This window comes from Lichenostomus cassidix, chromosome 3, assembly GCF_008360975.1.
Source record: "Lichenostomus cassidix isolate B80296 chromosome 3, HeHo_3.0, whole genome shotgun sequence".
Taxonomy (NCBI): domain Eukaryota; kingdom Metazoa; phylum Chordata; class Aves; order Passeriformes; family Meliphagidae; genus Lichenostomus; species Lichenostomus cassidix.
This window is the reverse complement of record NC_139483.1, coordinates 21,836,811-21,852,777: the sequence shown is the minus strand read 5'-3', so window position 1 is coordinate 21,852,777 and position 15,967 is coordinate 21,836,811. Positions and strand designations below refer to the sequence as shown.

The 15,967-nt window shown below is 40.1% G+C and overlaps 1 protein-coding gene across 6 annotated transcripts in view; it reads right to left on the bottom strand.

The window, feature by feature from the left end:
* KCNH1 (potassium voltage-gated channel subfamily H member 1) overlaps positions 1–15,967 on the bottom strand; it is a 173,812-nt gene that overhangs the window by 145,075 nt on the left and 12,770 nt on the right. For 5 of the 6 annotated variants that reach the window (XR_014850721.1, XR_014850723.1, XR_014850722.1 and 2 more), the window contains exons 4-5: positions 8,110–8,238; positions 898–1,016 (exon numbers count right to left, since the gene is read on the bottom strand). Coding sequence is in view for 2 of the 6 variants with exons in the window: in XM_085054900.1 (XP_084911026.1) it covers positions 898–1,016; positions 8,110–8,238 (248 nt within the window). In the remaining 4 variants the exon portion in view is untranslated. Of the gene's footprint in view, positions 1–897; positions 1,017–5,598; positions 5,795–8,109; positions 8,239–15,967 lie in introns of those variants that run through there. The other variant, XM_085054901.1, reaches the window with a different exon arrangement.

Genomic DNA, 15,967 nt, shown 5'->3' with positions numbered 1-15,967 from the left:
CAGAGTACTGACTATATGGAGACCTCATAGAACCCATCAATGCCTTACACCTCCAGCTACACAGGAAAATCAAGAATTATTGACAAGTCACAGCTGCTGCCATGGCATTCCCAGCAGGAAGTGACACAGGACTGCCATGTTATATTGGCTGTGCTGTCATTAACACCACATCAAGCCTCTCCCCAAGCTGTTTTCACACCAGGGAGACCCTGCTACTGGCCCAGGAGACAGCTACAGGAAACTTGGGACAGTCTCTCCCCCTCGTGGTGAAAGCCCTCAAACCCTGAGTGCTTCAAGGAGCCTTCTTTTCCTGGAGCTTATCTCAAAATTTTGAGAGGCTACTTAAATCACAAGGTTTCATTTTCCTAATCTGTCTGCAATGTTGCTTGTGGCATCTTGCAGCTCTTCTGTCCATAAAACCAGTAACTCAAACATCTGTTTTAACCAGTTGGTAAGGCAGGGTTGGGATCCCAGTGGAAAGTAACCAGACATAAATTAATTCAGGGAACAACCACATCATGGATTCTCCAGGATTTCCTTGTGTACTAGACTGAATTTTTCTCACCTCAATTTTACATAAGTAAATAGTCCAAGACCCTACTAGTACTGAGATCCTCAGAAGAATGGAAACTAAGCAAGAAAGTATTATTTTAATAATGCCTTTCTAAGACTTTGCTAAGACATGAAACACAACCCTGCAATTAGGTTACATGAAGTCTTCAGGACACCTGTTTTCATTCTGCTGTCATGGGACACATTTCACAGCACGTGTACCATATTCCAAGCTTCAGATTCCCAGGGCAAGGAGGACTGACAGTTCTTGGCTCGTACAGAGACATCATAGCCACAAAGGCCAAAAGCATTTCTTTACAGCCTCCTGGGGAAAGAAGAAATTACCTCAGCAAGTCGTGAGTGCTTGTGAACATTCTCTCCTTTCTGCACACTCGGAGCAAGCTGCTGCAGCACTCCTCGGCTGCTCGTGAGCGCACGGGTCAGGCGGGCAAACTTCCCCCAACCTGGACAAAACATGCAAGATTAGATACATTACCAAAAAAAGCTGCAAGTGTACCACATAAAACCTCTTACAACTGAAGGGGGGAAAAGATGTTAAAACAGAACAACCTGCTTTAATACTGACCACAAGGGAGTATAATTTAACCAAGTACCAGATGAAAGCAAGTCAGAAAATAGGTGTCAGTGTGGTACAGTAATAAAACCCATGACTGCTGTGACTTTGTATTCAATGACTCTACAAAAGTACTGCTACATGAACTGCATATTCTGCAAGGATAAATGTCTGCTATACAATAATCTCATATTAAATCTAATGATCAGATTTGGATCTCACAGCACTGCAGAAGACACTCCAGACTAATCAAGATGTAAGACTAGAGTCATGCACAATGAAAATTACGGTTGTCTGTAGCAGAAGTGAATCTGGCCTCAGATGCATCAAGCATGGACCTGGCATAAGCAGAGAAATATATAAAAAATAATAAAAAGCAGAGCAGAAAAGCAAAACAAACTCATTCATTTCACCCTCTCTAAACAAAAGGGGGAATATACTAATAGATTTTCTCAAACTCTAATTAAACATTTAGCAGCTTCTGGCAGAGAAGTCATATGCTGAATTTTAATTCAGAATATTTTTTACAGTGATTTCAAATACCCCTCAAAATGGAAGACCTTAAATGATAGCCACAAGACATAGCTACAACTATAATCTTTATGAGCAGTACTTTGGCATAACAGAAAGTCAGGCAGAGTATACATCTGGATATTTTTGGTACACTGAAAGGAAAGTGACAGTGCATTTAGTCCCAGTCTTGAAAAATGCTAGCAACACCTGGGAGCTGTTGAGCAGCATCATCTCCTACTCCAACCAAGGATGCTGAGCACTTTGAAGATTCAGTTTATAATCACAACCTGGTTCTGGAAAACGTTCCCTACACAGCTCTCTTGTAGACCCCTTTTAGGTGCTGGAAGGTGCTATAAGGTCTCCCTGGAGTCTTCTCCTCTCCAGGCTGGACAACCCCCAAAGTTCTCCCAGCCTGTCTGCACAGCAGAGGTGCTCCAGCCCTGTGAGCATCTTTGTGACCCTCCTCTGACTCACTCAACAGGTCTTTCTTATGCTGTGGGATTCGGAACTCCGAGTGGGGTCACACAAGACTGGAGCAGAGAGGCAGAATCCTCTCCCTTGACTTGCTGGGCACGCCGCTTTGGCCACATCCCAGGATCCAGCAGGGGATGCGCTCCAAGGGGACCGGGCAATCCCCCTGTGCAGCCCCGGCAGGAGCGGCGGCGGGACGGGCGGTGCGGCGCTGGCCGTGGTGCTGAAGCGCACGAACGGGGCTCGCTCGCAAACGTCAGCCCCGGTGAGAAAGAACAGAGCACAGAGCTCCAGCTTCACCCGGGAACTCGAAACCGAGCTCGAAGCCTGCCACCCTTACCAAACGCGAAGTGTTTCTAATGCCACATAGCACAGACAGCTCCTCCTACTAACTCAAACCAGATTGATGGGCAGGGCATTTTCCTGGAAGATTCAGAATTGGGTCCAAAACCCGAGGACAAACTTTTCAGCGTGAATTTTTTCCTAACATCGACCATTTTAAGATTTGGCCTGTACGGACATACACAGAGAGAGGAGGAGAATGAAGCATCTCACTTCAGTTTTCTTGCACAAAAGCACTGTCAGACAATGCTGTGACATGATTTGTGGCTATGAATGTTGAACACCTTCAGTACCTCCTCCTCTTCCCAGGAGTCATCTCCTTTTAGAAGGTACAGCTTAACCCATGCCTCTCCCCTCAGCCTCCCCTGTAAGCACCTCCTCTGCCCTACGTGTTGCATGTCTCACTTGTGGGTGCCTAAATGGCACACAAAAGAACTGTTCTCACAAACATTGTATCTTACCCTCTACTCCAAACTCTGATCTGAAAGCAATCTAACTGTTCTAGGCAAGAGATTGTGTCATGAGGCAGGGCTTTTCAGTTTGGCTTTTTAATCCAGTGTGGATACAAACTGGGAGTACGTACCCTAACTCCCTCTCTGTAAAACCAGGCACTGAATCAATGTGCAATGCATATGAATTCCATCTTTAGAACAGAACACTCTCCTCCTTGTATTGCCTTTTGGGGATTTTAGTTACGTGGGGTACTGTGAAAGAAAAAGATAACAATGCGGCAACTCCAACACAGAGTTAGACCTGAAGATTGTGGAATAGGAAAAAGAAAATAAAAATGAAATAGAATGCCAGTACTAATCCTTCTGAATTATAAAATTCCCAGTAATGCCTGAAAAGACAGCAGTACCTGTTGAATTTATTGCAATTTTTCCTCCAGAGCCCTAAGGACAGACACAGCTGATCAGATATCTGTCCAACAAAGACAGGTCAAGTAATGGACTTAAGCCATAGGACTGAACACAAACACTAAATTTTAAGGGTCAGGGAGCTTTCCAAGACAAGGAACTAAGCCTCAGAATGGTGTAAGAATATACTGGTGGCAGTCCTGCTAGAACAGAGGGACCAGATGATATGGATTAGGAGTTCTCTTTCAACGCAAGCAGTTGGTATAGTCCTATATCCGTTGTTTTCCGCTAGAAATAGAGAAAATATAAATTAAATTTAAAAGCTAATGATCCTAAGTGGTTCTAATATAAGCATATATATTCCTCAAACAAGAAAAGCTCACATAGAAGAGAAGACAGCTTGGAATTCAGGAGCCAAATATAAAGCTGGGTACCAGCTCTATGAGAGTGCTTGCCTTTGCCCCTGTCTTTGATTCTAACCCATTTTTATCATTGTTTGGTTTCCTTTTTCAGTTCTGCAGAAAATATCATAGAGGTACCAAGCAATGTGATGACATTAAAACATCTCCAGCTTAAAAAGGATGGAGAGCCTTCAAGATTAACAACACTGATTTCAGCACTCCTGCATTCCATTATGTTCTTTCAGTTTCCCATAATTTCTTTGCAAAAAAGGTGAATAGAAATTGCTATCATAACATCCAAGACAAGATGATTACAAAAGCTGTCCCCTGAGATTTGTTTCATGTGGAAATACGGCATTGAAATATACTTTTGTGCTGTGGTATTTAACTCATCATAACTTTTCCTCCTTAAAGCATGAAGCTTCATTTAACAATGGGTTTAAGTTGGAGAAGCAAATTTTCTGTAGTTTGCAGTAAATTGATACTCAGCCATAACAGCATTTATTATTAATTTGTAGGTAGCTATTTGTTTCCTCCCACTCTTCTCATTTCAATCCTGATAACTCAAGAATTCAAAGATCAGGAAGTGTGGCAGTTACAGAACCCTTGTTACCACATTGCTGACCCATGACCTACACAAATCCCAGAGTCAGAACAAGAAGCCATTGTGTGCTAAAGAACAATCTTGTTTGTCCACACAACTGTGTAAATGGGAATAAATCAAGATTCCAAAAGTTCTTGCCTCCACTCAAGCCACCTTTGTATTCCTGCACATCAAAGATCCTTGCTTACATCCATCATGCTTCTCTGCAGTGCTCCTTCTCTTGGAAACCCCATGACTAAAACGGTATTATTTTTCCATTTGGACTGGGAAAGCATACCAAAGTTTTTTAACATACTCACTACTTTCCTTTCATTTGTTTCCTTTTTTCAAGAAAACATTTCATCCAGATGAAAGCAGAGTATATCTTAATCAAAATATTTCAAACACTGGCTCTGTTCATATAAATACATCTTCAAAAGCAGAACCAAAAATCAGACAGTAACCAAACTCCGCCCCCCCCCAAAAAAAAACCCCAGAAACAAAAAGGGGAAAAAAAGGAAATGTGGATTTTTCCCTGAATTAAGAAAGGAGACAAAAAAAATAATTTTTGTGTCTGTACTCCTGCTTGTTATGCAAAGGACAGCTTAGCTGCAAAATGAAACAAAGCATCTTCTTCAGGCGAGATGGCAACTGATGATTGCTACAAAGCACAGAAGGCTACAATATCTTGGAGGGTAACAGCCATTCACTATTTGATTCAGTGATGTTGAATTTGACCACCTCTTTGTATAAAAACAAACTAACAAAAGCAAAAATTAGGAACCAAAGCATTGTTTACAAACTCCTATGAGACAGCATAGATGCTTCTGCATACGTTCACATTGAATTCATACATTCAAAACCTGTTCTGGCAAACTTCTTATGAGCTACTTGGAGTGCAAGATTCTTTCTGTCCGCACAAATAATTGTTTTGCATAAAGTGATGCATTCTATTTTATATACTGTTCTCAAACATCTTATTCTTGGTGTGTTAGATCTCAAACCAGGAAAGACACACACAAATAAAATGCATTAATTCCAAATATAGCATATACTTTAAAATTCAGCTAAGAAGGTGACCTACCACTTGACAAGCCAAATTTAGCTATGCTATAGCTTGATTTTGCCTTTTTCTATTAAAGTAAACCTAGTTTCCCTGATTTTTTGAAGGGGCAAGCATACGGGAAAAAGTGGAAAGAGGTTGTTTAAAAATATTATCAACATCACTGACACACTATTTTTAAGTGGTTTTATTTAGAACGCACTATTTTTAAAGCTGCTGCATTTAAAAGCAAGCTTACTTACCTTCCATGGCAGTCATAAAATAAACATCTTCTAAATTATCTGAATCAATTAACAAAGACTAAAATGTAAAGTCTACTTTTTATGTGACTTTAGAAATATTTTCTTGTTTCATCTATTCCATTGTCTGATATTTTTAATCAATTTTAAAAAAAGTTATTAAGCATGAAAAATGTTACTGGGACCTTCTATCCCTCTGAGTCACCTTCAGGTAAAAGATGCCTATTCATCTTTGTGTAGTCAAACACCTGCCATTACTTTTCACACAAGGAGTCACTACATCATTTGCAGCTGAACAATCAGGCTTGAAATTGCCAGCAGGTGATAGAAAACTAAGATATACCACAGCTAAGCAGGCTTAGCCTGACAGATTAGTTGCTCTTTATGTAGTACAAAAGCATGATCGATTTAATGTTTTTCTCTACACAGACATACAGGCATTGATTTTGAAAAACTTGAATACTTTAAACTATAACATTTGCAACTGTGCAAATAGCATATTTTATTAACATATATCTGCATCTACAGACAACCTGTTACATATTAAGTACTCATATGCATAGGAAACTGATTTCACATACAAACACAGTAAAAGGAAAGTACTTGCTAAGCTGATTAAAAGTGAAAGAAGGAAAAAGAATTGATTTAGCAATCAGTTTTCAGTTCACAGTTTAAATTTTTCAGATTGAGAGTTCACTTGGGTTTGGAATATGAGAAACATTCCTAAGAAAATTGCCCTTTTTCAACAGCATGCCACAAAGTTCCTGTGTACCACTGTACATGCACAAAGAGCAAAGCTCATGTCTGTAAATGTAGTGATTCTTAGAACAAGCTAGTACAATTTCATCTCTTTTTAGATCTTCCAAAAACATTTTTCCACTCTGTGAGTCCTAGAGCGTACTACAGATTATTATCTGATACTCCATACCTGCCTTTTCTTCCCCTCTTTCTGAGTATACAATTGCACAATGAGATGTAGTATTAAGGACATGGACACTCATGTAAAACCCTGTTTGACAAATCAGCTCTTCCAAGAAATTGCTCATCTAGCAATCAAGTGACTAATACCATATCACACAACAAAAATCCAAAGCTAGCCTATAGCAAGTCAGCTAAGGAAGAAAAGCGTAAAGGATAAATTAAGGATGAAAACAGAAAGTGCAGCTCCATTTCAAAAAAAAAAAAAGTGTTCCTTTTCTTCAATATACTTGTATTAAAAACAAAAGTTAAAGTGTTTCTTTATGTTGCAAGTAAAGGACAAACTGCCTATCTCTACCACATTAGAGGACTCCTGTGAAAGCAAAAAGACACAGCTACCACTCCTGACTGAAAGTCCTGCTTATCAACTGACTAAATGAAGCAAGGGCCTTCAGTACCGGCAAATAAATGACAGTCAGCTTTACTACATCATGCTGATTTATCTGCACTGTCACTCCTCATCAGGATACAGTGAGGACCACTAGGCAGGGAAAAAACCTACTGGAGACCCAAACTTTCTGACAAGGTAAGTTTTTAGTTTTATTAAAGCAATAGGAAACCAAACAAATTGCATTAAAAAGAGAAAAAAATTACCCACATAGCCTGGAAGAGGGTATGTTTGTCAAGGCTGTACTTCCTTTTTCATAGTAACAGGTGTTTCCACTTCGAGAAACTATGTTTTTAAAGAATAACATTTTGAGAATGAATGTAAATCAGTTCATCTTCACAGTAAGTTTCCTGTTTAATTTAATACTACAAATATTATTAAATACTACAAAAATGCAAACAACAGGAGAACTTACATCCTTTTTTACCCCAGAGGACACAGGTCTCTGTAATTCTCCATAGGGTACAAAAGGTCTATTTCTGACAGGATCTGAACCTGAGTGCAAGTTTATGCTGCTGTCACAGCTGAGTTTGCTTCCAGGTTTCCAGGCTGCAGCTCAGCAAAGGGTTAAGAGCAGAACACTGCAGTGCTGCTTCACTCACCAGGACAGCTTAGACCTGATTCCACTTAAGGTGACTGGAATCTCTTCACACAGCCTAAAGGAAACTAGTCCAAAATTTTAACGTAAGAAATCCCATAATAATGGCAAGCAACATCAAGTCAGGCAGAATTAAATTATTCAGATCTCTGCTAGACTCAACCAGGGTTAATTCCTCTGTTTTTGCATAAAGTTTCACACACAATTTGTACAAGGCTGTTGAGCAACATCATGAATCCTTGAAGGCTATGCTGGAGAGTGGGTTAATAATGTATTTAAAAGGAAGAACAGTACCTATTTACCATGTAAACTGGGCTTTCTGAAGCACTTGGGACTTTCATTAGCCATGACCCTTTCCAGTGCAGGCCAGAGCAATTTCACTTAAGAAACCAGCAACCATTTCTTGCACAAACGTCATCCCCAGTGGATCAGCTACAAGCTATTTTAACATTTAATTCTTTGGCTTGGGTATTTAAAGGACTTCAGCTCTTTCAAGACCAGGGCAAACAAACAAAAGCAGCATAAATATATAATTGTGAAAAAGACCAACCTTTACATGAATCATCCTCAATGGGCTGCTTGAAAGCCGTTATGTCATTGAAAGTGCAAAGAAATAAAACCACTTTATCCTGCTCATTTCGAATTGGAGCAATTTTCACAAAGAACCAGACAGGTGTTCCTGGAAACAAACACATCAAAGAGCTGGTCAATGGCAGGCAGAACAGTATATGTGCCAGTTTAGATGTTTACATCTCAAATCAGCCATCTGTAAAAGTTACTTTAATGCTGGCTTTTTTTGCAAACACCTATTAGGAAAAATAACAAAGCAGCTGACAAGACTGTTATTTAAGTTCTCTGCTCTGTCTCTGCTTAGCTTTTTTATCTTCAGGAATCACTCAGTATTTCTGAACTTCACCTGCAAAGTTAACTCTTGAACTTACAAACTGCTTTGTGATCCCCTGAAAGAAGAGTCCCATATATGTGCAAAGGGCCCCACATAATAGTGCCTTGCTGGTTCTGTGCAGGATTTGAGAACAGGCCAGCTGTGCCTAGGGCATGATCATAACACAGAGTCTCAGCTCAAGAGCATGACCAGTTTGGTGGACCAGAACACAAGCTGTGGATGGGATCAAGGTGTACTGCATAAAAGTGTACCTTTCTAATTACTGCAGTAGATGAACTGCTAATGAAAACTGCTTGAGAGATTAAAGCCTGCATGTCACAGAAAAAGATGGTCCCACAATAAGACCCTTTGGATGCTGCTGCCATTTTTCCTTGACCTCTATCCACACAGGTCACCTTAAGGAGAGAATCTGTCAGTCAGCCCTGCCTTTTTAGATTTCTGGCAGCTCTACTGAGACTGCTGAGAAGTCATACCAGTGAAGCTCCATGTAATAAGAAAGTGTCTACCACTCCTGTCACAGGACTTACCACACTGGTTTTAGTGATACTCGGGTACAAGCTGATTGGAGGGCTCAGAACAAAGCACTTGGCTCCTGTATATCATAACATGACCTCCCTGAAGGCACCATTTTTAAGTCTGCAGTCTTAACTTCAGACATAAAAAGATGACTTCTCCAACATGGCAATAGGGATACTCCAGACATGAGCGTTCAGGGAACTTGTACGTGGGTTTTCAGACTATTCCTACACCCTCAGAGATGATGAAAACAACTCATCATTGCTTTTTCAAGCACAAGAAGAGACAAAAAGAGGGTTTAGGCTTGCTTGCTAAGGTGAGCAGCATTTTTCTTATGTGTCCCTTGTGAGCAGTGTTTGGAGAGAAGGGTCTATACACACCAGGGACCAAAATAAGATCAGGATCAGCAGGAGTTTGACCCTCCAGGAAAGCCAGAATAAAGAGCATCACATAATTTTTGTCACTCGTGCAGCAAAGTCTATTTCAGAAGGAAATGAAATAGTCTTCTAAGATCATCCTTTCTCAATCACAGGACCCAACTCATGCTGAATTGCTCAGTATTTTAACACGAGCACTACACAGCATATTTTATGCAATAATTTTTAGTAACAAATGCCATTTGTGCCTCCTGACTGTCAAAGGGTCACATGAAAACCTCATCTTTCTCTCAAGTTGCTGTTCAGCAAAGGAAGCAAAGGTAGCTTTTTCCCCAACTATGTTAACACAACAGAGGTGGTTGCAACCAGCGCCTCACTGCTGAGCAATCTTTTCTGGCTACAGAAAGACAGGACATCTCCAAAACCCATGGACAACTTCCATAAACGAAGTTCAATTCCTAAGGCTCCCACTGTGCCTGCATAACACACAGCCAGTTTTAAACCCTGGCTGAGATTCCATGCCATATGTACAGCCACTTCTATAAACAGCAGGGTCTGTGATGCATGGAGGCCTCTGCTCAAAAAGCAGAGAAATCCAGATGGAATCACTGGTGGCCATTTCTGAAATATGCCTGCATGGCAGAAAGTATTCAAGGGTCAATATATATATATATATATATTCTTTAAGAGTTACAAGTTTAAAACATTTTTTTTAAGAGTTAAATTCTTTAACAACCCCTTCCAATAATGTATGAGCAAACAAAAATGCTAAGTGTAAAGAAAGATTCAGCTAAGTAACTGTGCCAGTAAAATCATCACTAACTTGCTAATGAGCTTAGAAGACACTGCCACAAAGCTGGCAAAAGCAATTTTCTAGACAGCAACACCCTTTACACTACCCTTTCTCAAGAGCTCCTAAAATTGCCTATCTCAATTTCTTCTTGCCTACTTGTTTTTCCCAACTTCACATGTGAACTATTCTGAGGCCAATCAAATCTGTATCCTGCTTTTACACAGACTCCTTGGTGACTAACTGCTTTTCATGTTACCCACTTCAACATCCTTCACTAATACTGCAACTTTTTAATCAGCCAGGATCTCCATCTACAGCCTTACTTTTTGGTCTCTACCTGCATGCACTTTTTTTGATTAGGGATTTTTTTTGTCCCTGTCCCAAAGCACCTTGTATTGTTTTACTACTTCAAGCTACAGCCACTCTGCTATGGGCTGCTCACAATATTAACCTTCACAGCACTGAGGCTGAATTACACACTCAGTTTCATCTCTGCCTCTCACAGCTATAAAAACTACTAGCGTGATTTTGAAGATGCTGTACTCAACACATAAAGGATGCAATTCACCCTCTTATTCTGGCTATTTGTCAATGCGTGATGTCATCTTCCCTTATGATTACACTGTATTATGTTGTTGCAAGATTTTTCTAACATGTTCTGAATGCAGCAAGAGGACTTTTCCCAACAACCTGTCGAAGGCTGTTGCAGAGCAACGAGCTTTAATCAGCAGGGTTCTTATTTTCTCACTCCCTTGATTCCCATTCCTGAGCTGCATTATTTATAGCAAAAAGGAAGATAAAACACTGCTTTACCTAGAACCAAGTGTAGAACTTAATGATGTGTCCCACAGGCTGAAAGAAAGAGCCAGATGTCCTTGACAGCACTGATGAAATGCACTATATGGGTACCCTTCTAATTTCCAGATTGCCACATACAGAGCAAAATGTAAAATCAAGGTGGCATGTAAGGTCTGCATACATCATCTTCCAGTTTGGGATCTACACAGTAACACTGCAACAGCAGAAAAAAGTAGATGGAAAATTCTGCCAGGCCATGTATCTGCCTCCACAACACTGTATTTTCCCTGCAGTGTATTCCCTAACATCTTGTCAGTGTCTCTTGTGAATAGGAGACAAGTGGATATAAAACTACAGTCATGAGGTGAGTGCTCCCAGTGCTGGCTTACGTGGCCTTTCCACAGTGTTCCACAATCAGGAGCTTGTTCACAGCAGAACTGGGATCTGAACTGTGGGAACACACCAAATGGCTCAGCCAAAATGTGGCCATGCTCAGCTTTTTTCCTGCATACTGGTTTAATTATCAGAAGAATTTTACTTTTTAAACATTAAACAGTTTATTTAACTATTAAACAGGAAAGCCTTAAGTATAAACTACTTATAAATCAGGTCGGAAACTAGAATTTCAATGTCCTACAGGCAGCCCTCATGCTCTTGGTGTCAAAGCCAACGTCCCTGCTCAGCCAGACAACCATGACTAGCAAGAGGCACAAACAAGGCCATTTTAATGAAAAATGTGATTTTCAGATTCAGCCTGTGGGGTTATTCAGGCAGTGAAACTGCAGCATGTTCCAGAGTTCTCACAGCAAAACAAGAGTAACTTCCCAGCCTGCACTGATGCACAGCCACACAGAAAGTGTTTACCAGTGTTTCCAACAATACATCTACTTCCATTTACATTTTGTGTTTAGTCCTGGCAACCTCTCCCACTGGTAAAGTTCAGTGATAATACCAGTGCACAAACAAAAAAAGTAAACACTCATGAGCTACATTGGCTTCTGCTAGATTTGGAATCAGCAGTGAAAGAATCCAGAGTTTGTCTAGTGGCATAGGACCAATCATGCTAGAAAAGGGAATGTCCCTTCAAAGCTGCAGGACAAGCAGTGTGAATAACTAAGAATAAATTAAAATCTACAATGAATGCCCAACAGTAGCCATAGGTCCCGCCAGGCTCATGGTATCAAAGTTACGTACCCAATCCAGAATTAACAGATGCAGCTCTTGATAGTCTTTTATGGCCTGAGCACTGTTCTTAACAGTGTTGCTTTAAAGAAAAGACAATTTTAAGGGCTGTGATTCAAGTGTCAAGTCTTCTCCAGACTAACACATCATAAATGTCTGCACACCTTTCAATTTCCCATCTGAAAGACAAAGGCTACTGTCTCTTTCCTCTCCTTTTTTCCAGTCCATGTCTTTCAGCAATGATGTGCTCAGCCCCTTGCTGGGCAGGAACACCAGCATTTAACATGCTATTTAACTTTGGTAGAAGTAATTCAGAAATTCTTAGAGCATCAAAGTGAAAGAGATCTTAAAGGTCTATTCCAGCTTCTCCCTGAGCATACTATTGAGCTCTCCTAAGTTTTCCCTCCTGTCAAACAAAAATAGGCTATATGAAAATCAAGACCACTGTTTAAATATGCTCTTTGCCCATACTTTGAGCCATTTAACCAAAGATGCCAACTTTTTCAAAACTACAAAAATCCTAGTTTAAAACTGCAATACACGATTTTTCTTTCCACTAATTAAAACAAAATTAATTTACAAATACAACAAAAAAAACATGTTTTGACAATTCAGCTGACATCTTCACTGTCATTAATGAATACTGAATGGCAGTTTTCTCTAAGCAGCACAACCTCTGCATTGCTTGATAATGTCTTGGTCAAACAGTCATCAGACACCTATTGTCCTAAGTTGAGCAGTATGGAAATGAAAAGGTCAGAAACTTGTGCCCTGTCTCCACCAATTCCTACATGCAGCAATGCAGGCAGCATGGCTTAAGTTATATAAACAGCATGGTTGACCATTACAGCCACCCCATCTAGGGTTTCACTTATGCCCAGGTACTCAGCATTACTGAGATTGTTCCTCTCAATCCCACACAGACTGAACATTTGTGCAATACCAAACCAGCTGATGAGATGTGATCAGAGAGAGTTTGCCAAGTTACTATATCCCCCCAGATTTTAACTAGCTGTTCAGAGCAGTCCATGACATTTGACCATGCAATACAAAGAACAAGTCTTCCTATAGACTCTAGCTTCGAGCAGAGAGTGTGTACCAAATGAGAACAGACCAACTCAGTGCACAGCTCACCAATCTGCGCCAAGAATAAATCTTTAAATATATTCCCAGCACTTTTAAAGCTGTTACCTTCATGTCTTCTCTATCTCGTGCTGAGATACTGTGGCAGCTAATGCTTCTAAAGGTCAGATCTTTACATGCTAAGATAAGGCAAATGAATTTTGGTCCCCAAAGGTGGAATTGCAACTCACAAGGGTTATGCTATGACACTGAAACAACACAGCAGAAAAAAATGTTCAGCACACATCTTTGTACTGCAGTAGTGTAGCTGATATGGTTTACCTGATTCTCAGTTCTCTGAAGAACAGGAATATAAGGAAGACACAGTAAAGTCTTGAGATCTTCCTTCCATTTACACCAGACAAAATACTTAAGGATTACTACTGGGAATTCTGTACATAGTTGTGGAGATGACAGCAGGTCTTGCTTGCCAACACATTTGAAGTTGACAAGATCAATGGGAATTACCAGTTTTATGGATCCAAAATATTTAATTTGACCTTGCTGAAGGTAACTGAACTCACACAGATGGACTTCACAGGAGATGCAGGTGTGCATACTGCTTGACAAATAATGGAGCTACACTTCAATGAGAGGTTGAGGAGGATACATGGCACTTGATTCCAACACCCTCATTCTTTCCTGCTTCTGTTCCTATGCAATGATGTGGTTTAGCAAATGTTTCCATCTGGAGACACTACAGGCACAGTACAAACAAATATAAATGGGTTTAGATGGTTTTAACCAGTAACAGTTATGGGAAGCTCTATAGTGGTGGGCAATCATAGGTCAACCACCCCAAATTTTGTGAATTTTGCTGCCTATAAACTAAGATGGGGATGCTTGCTTTTGAACTTCTATAGAAAGCACTGATGCCAAAGATAAATGCAAGCAGAACCTACCAAATCTGCTTTTGGTAGTACTACCAATATTTTACCAATACCAATAGTACTACCTATTATTTTAGGCTTATTTGTCATTCTCTGATATCTGAAGGCTTTCTAATACACTGGGGGAATAAGGGAGAAAGAAGCAGGGCAGAAGATTGTACACATTAAAATGAAAATATAAAAAAATCAAACAATCAAATAAAAAAGCCCCACACACAAATATTCATGGTATTAAATGTGTTAAACATTCAGGCACCCAGAAACACAGGGAAGTGTACCCCAGCACAAACTGAAAGTGCATCCCAGTCTTTGGGACTCTCACCATAACATGTCTACTCAGCAAAGAGCTACTGCTTTACCAAACTACTTTTCAGTGTGCAGAAGAGTTACCAAAAGCCAACCCAGCATTCTGGCAAGCATTCTGCTGGCCCTATCTGTAGAAAACTTCAGAGACAAAAAAAAAAAAGGTGTCTTAACACTCTCTCTGCAGCACAGCTGCAGACCATAAGCAATGGGAATGCCTTTGCTCAGACAGGGGACACTTGAAGATTCTTTCTAACTCTTGATGCACTTCACCTTTGACGAGTTCACCCCACTTCAAATATTCTTCCACTGGAGTAGGTCAAGTGCTGCATAGAAAAGGGGGTTAGATTTCAATTGGACACCACCTCTTCAGACGCAGATAGAAGCAAGTAAATTTTGAATTCTTATGGAAATTCATCAATAACAAAAGCAAATGCATATAGAGGAAGCCTGCTTTTGCACTGCCTATATGCCAGGGCTACATTGTAGATGGAAAACAAGACAAAGAAAATACAAGTTTAATTTACTCAGCTATTTTTAACTCATGATGCTGACCATAAAGTGTAAAAATGTAACAAATGGCTGTCAAAGTCTCATAAGAAGTTAGATATTTAAAGCACACCAATACAGGTAAGGTAAGATATGACTACAGTTAGATATAAAATATTTTCTAATACATTACTTGTACTGTTCCTTGGTATAAGTTAATTTATCTCCACTGTCTTCAGACTTAGTAATGTTTTAATTTTCCCACATAAAAATAAACAATACTTCCAGCATCACTGGACACTCACATCTAATTAAACAAAGAAACTGAAGCTCTCATGTGAAATTACTGTCAATCTGTCTGTTGTCATTTTGCAGTCCAGATTAAAGAAAGCTTCCATTTCGTCTCCTTCCAGGTATGACAATGAATCCCCACTGAGTGCAACTGGATGGCCTCAAAGCAACGATGACAAAAATCTGGTGCCTGTGCACCTGCTTGTTCTAATTGCTTCCAATTATCCTGATGGAGCTCTGTATTTCTGGGAAGCAATTCATCCAGAGAATAAGAACAACTGTTATATATCTGCTAAGTTATCAAGGGCCCAGCCCAAGGAATTATCAAATCTCTATCACATCTTGACTTCAAGTTCTGAAAATGGGGAGTATAGTCACTTTTGGATGGAGGGAGGACTGAACAAAGAAAGGGAAGGCCAGGGTAAAGGCAGCATCCATAAACACAAACATGATGAAGGCAGAAAATTTTATGTTGTTTATAGAATCGATACGCTGAACTCCAATGAAGCTCGTGGATTTACTGTACCTATCAACAGCTGGATGGGGTATTCTTATCAGACAACCACATAAATACTAGCCCTGGGTCACCACCATGGAGAGTGCCATGTCAAAAAAACCAGTCTGTCACTTCAGTAGCATCATTAAATGTCTCAATCTGCTGTTGACATGTAAGACGAGGGAATAATTGTTACTCAGAGAAGCAGGGAGATTGCTGCTGCTCCTAAAAGTACAAGATTGACTTG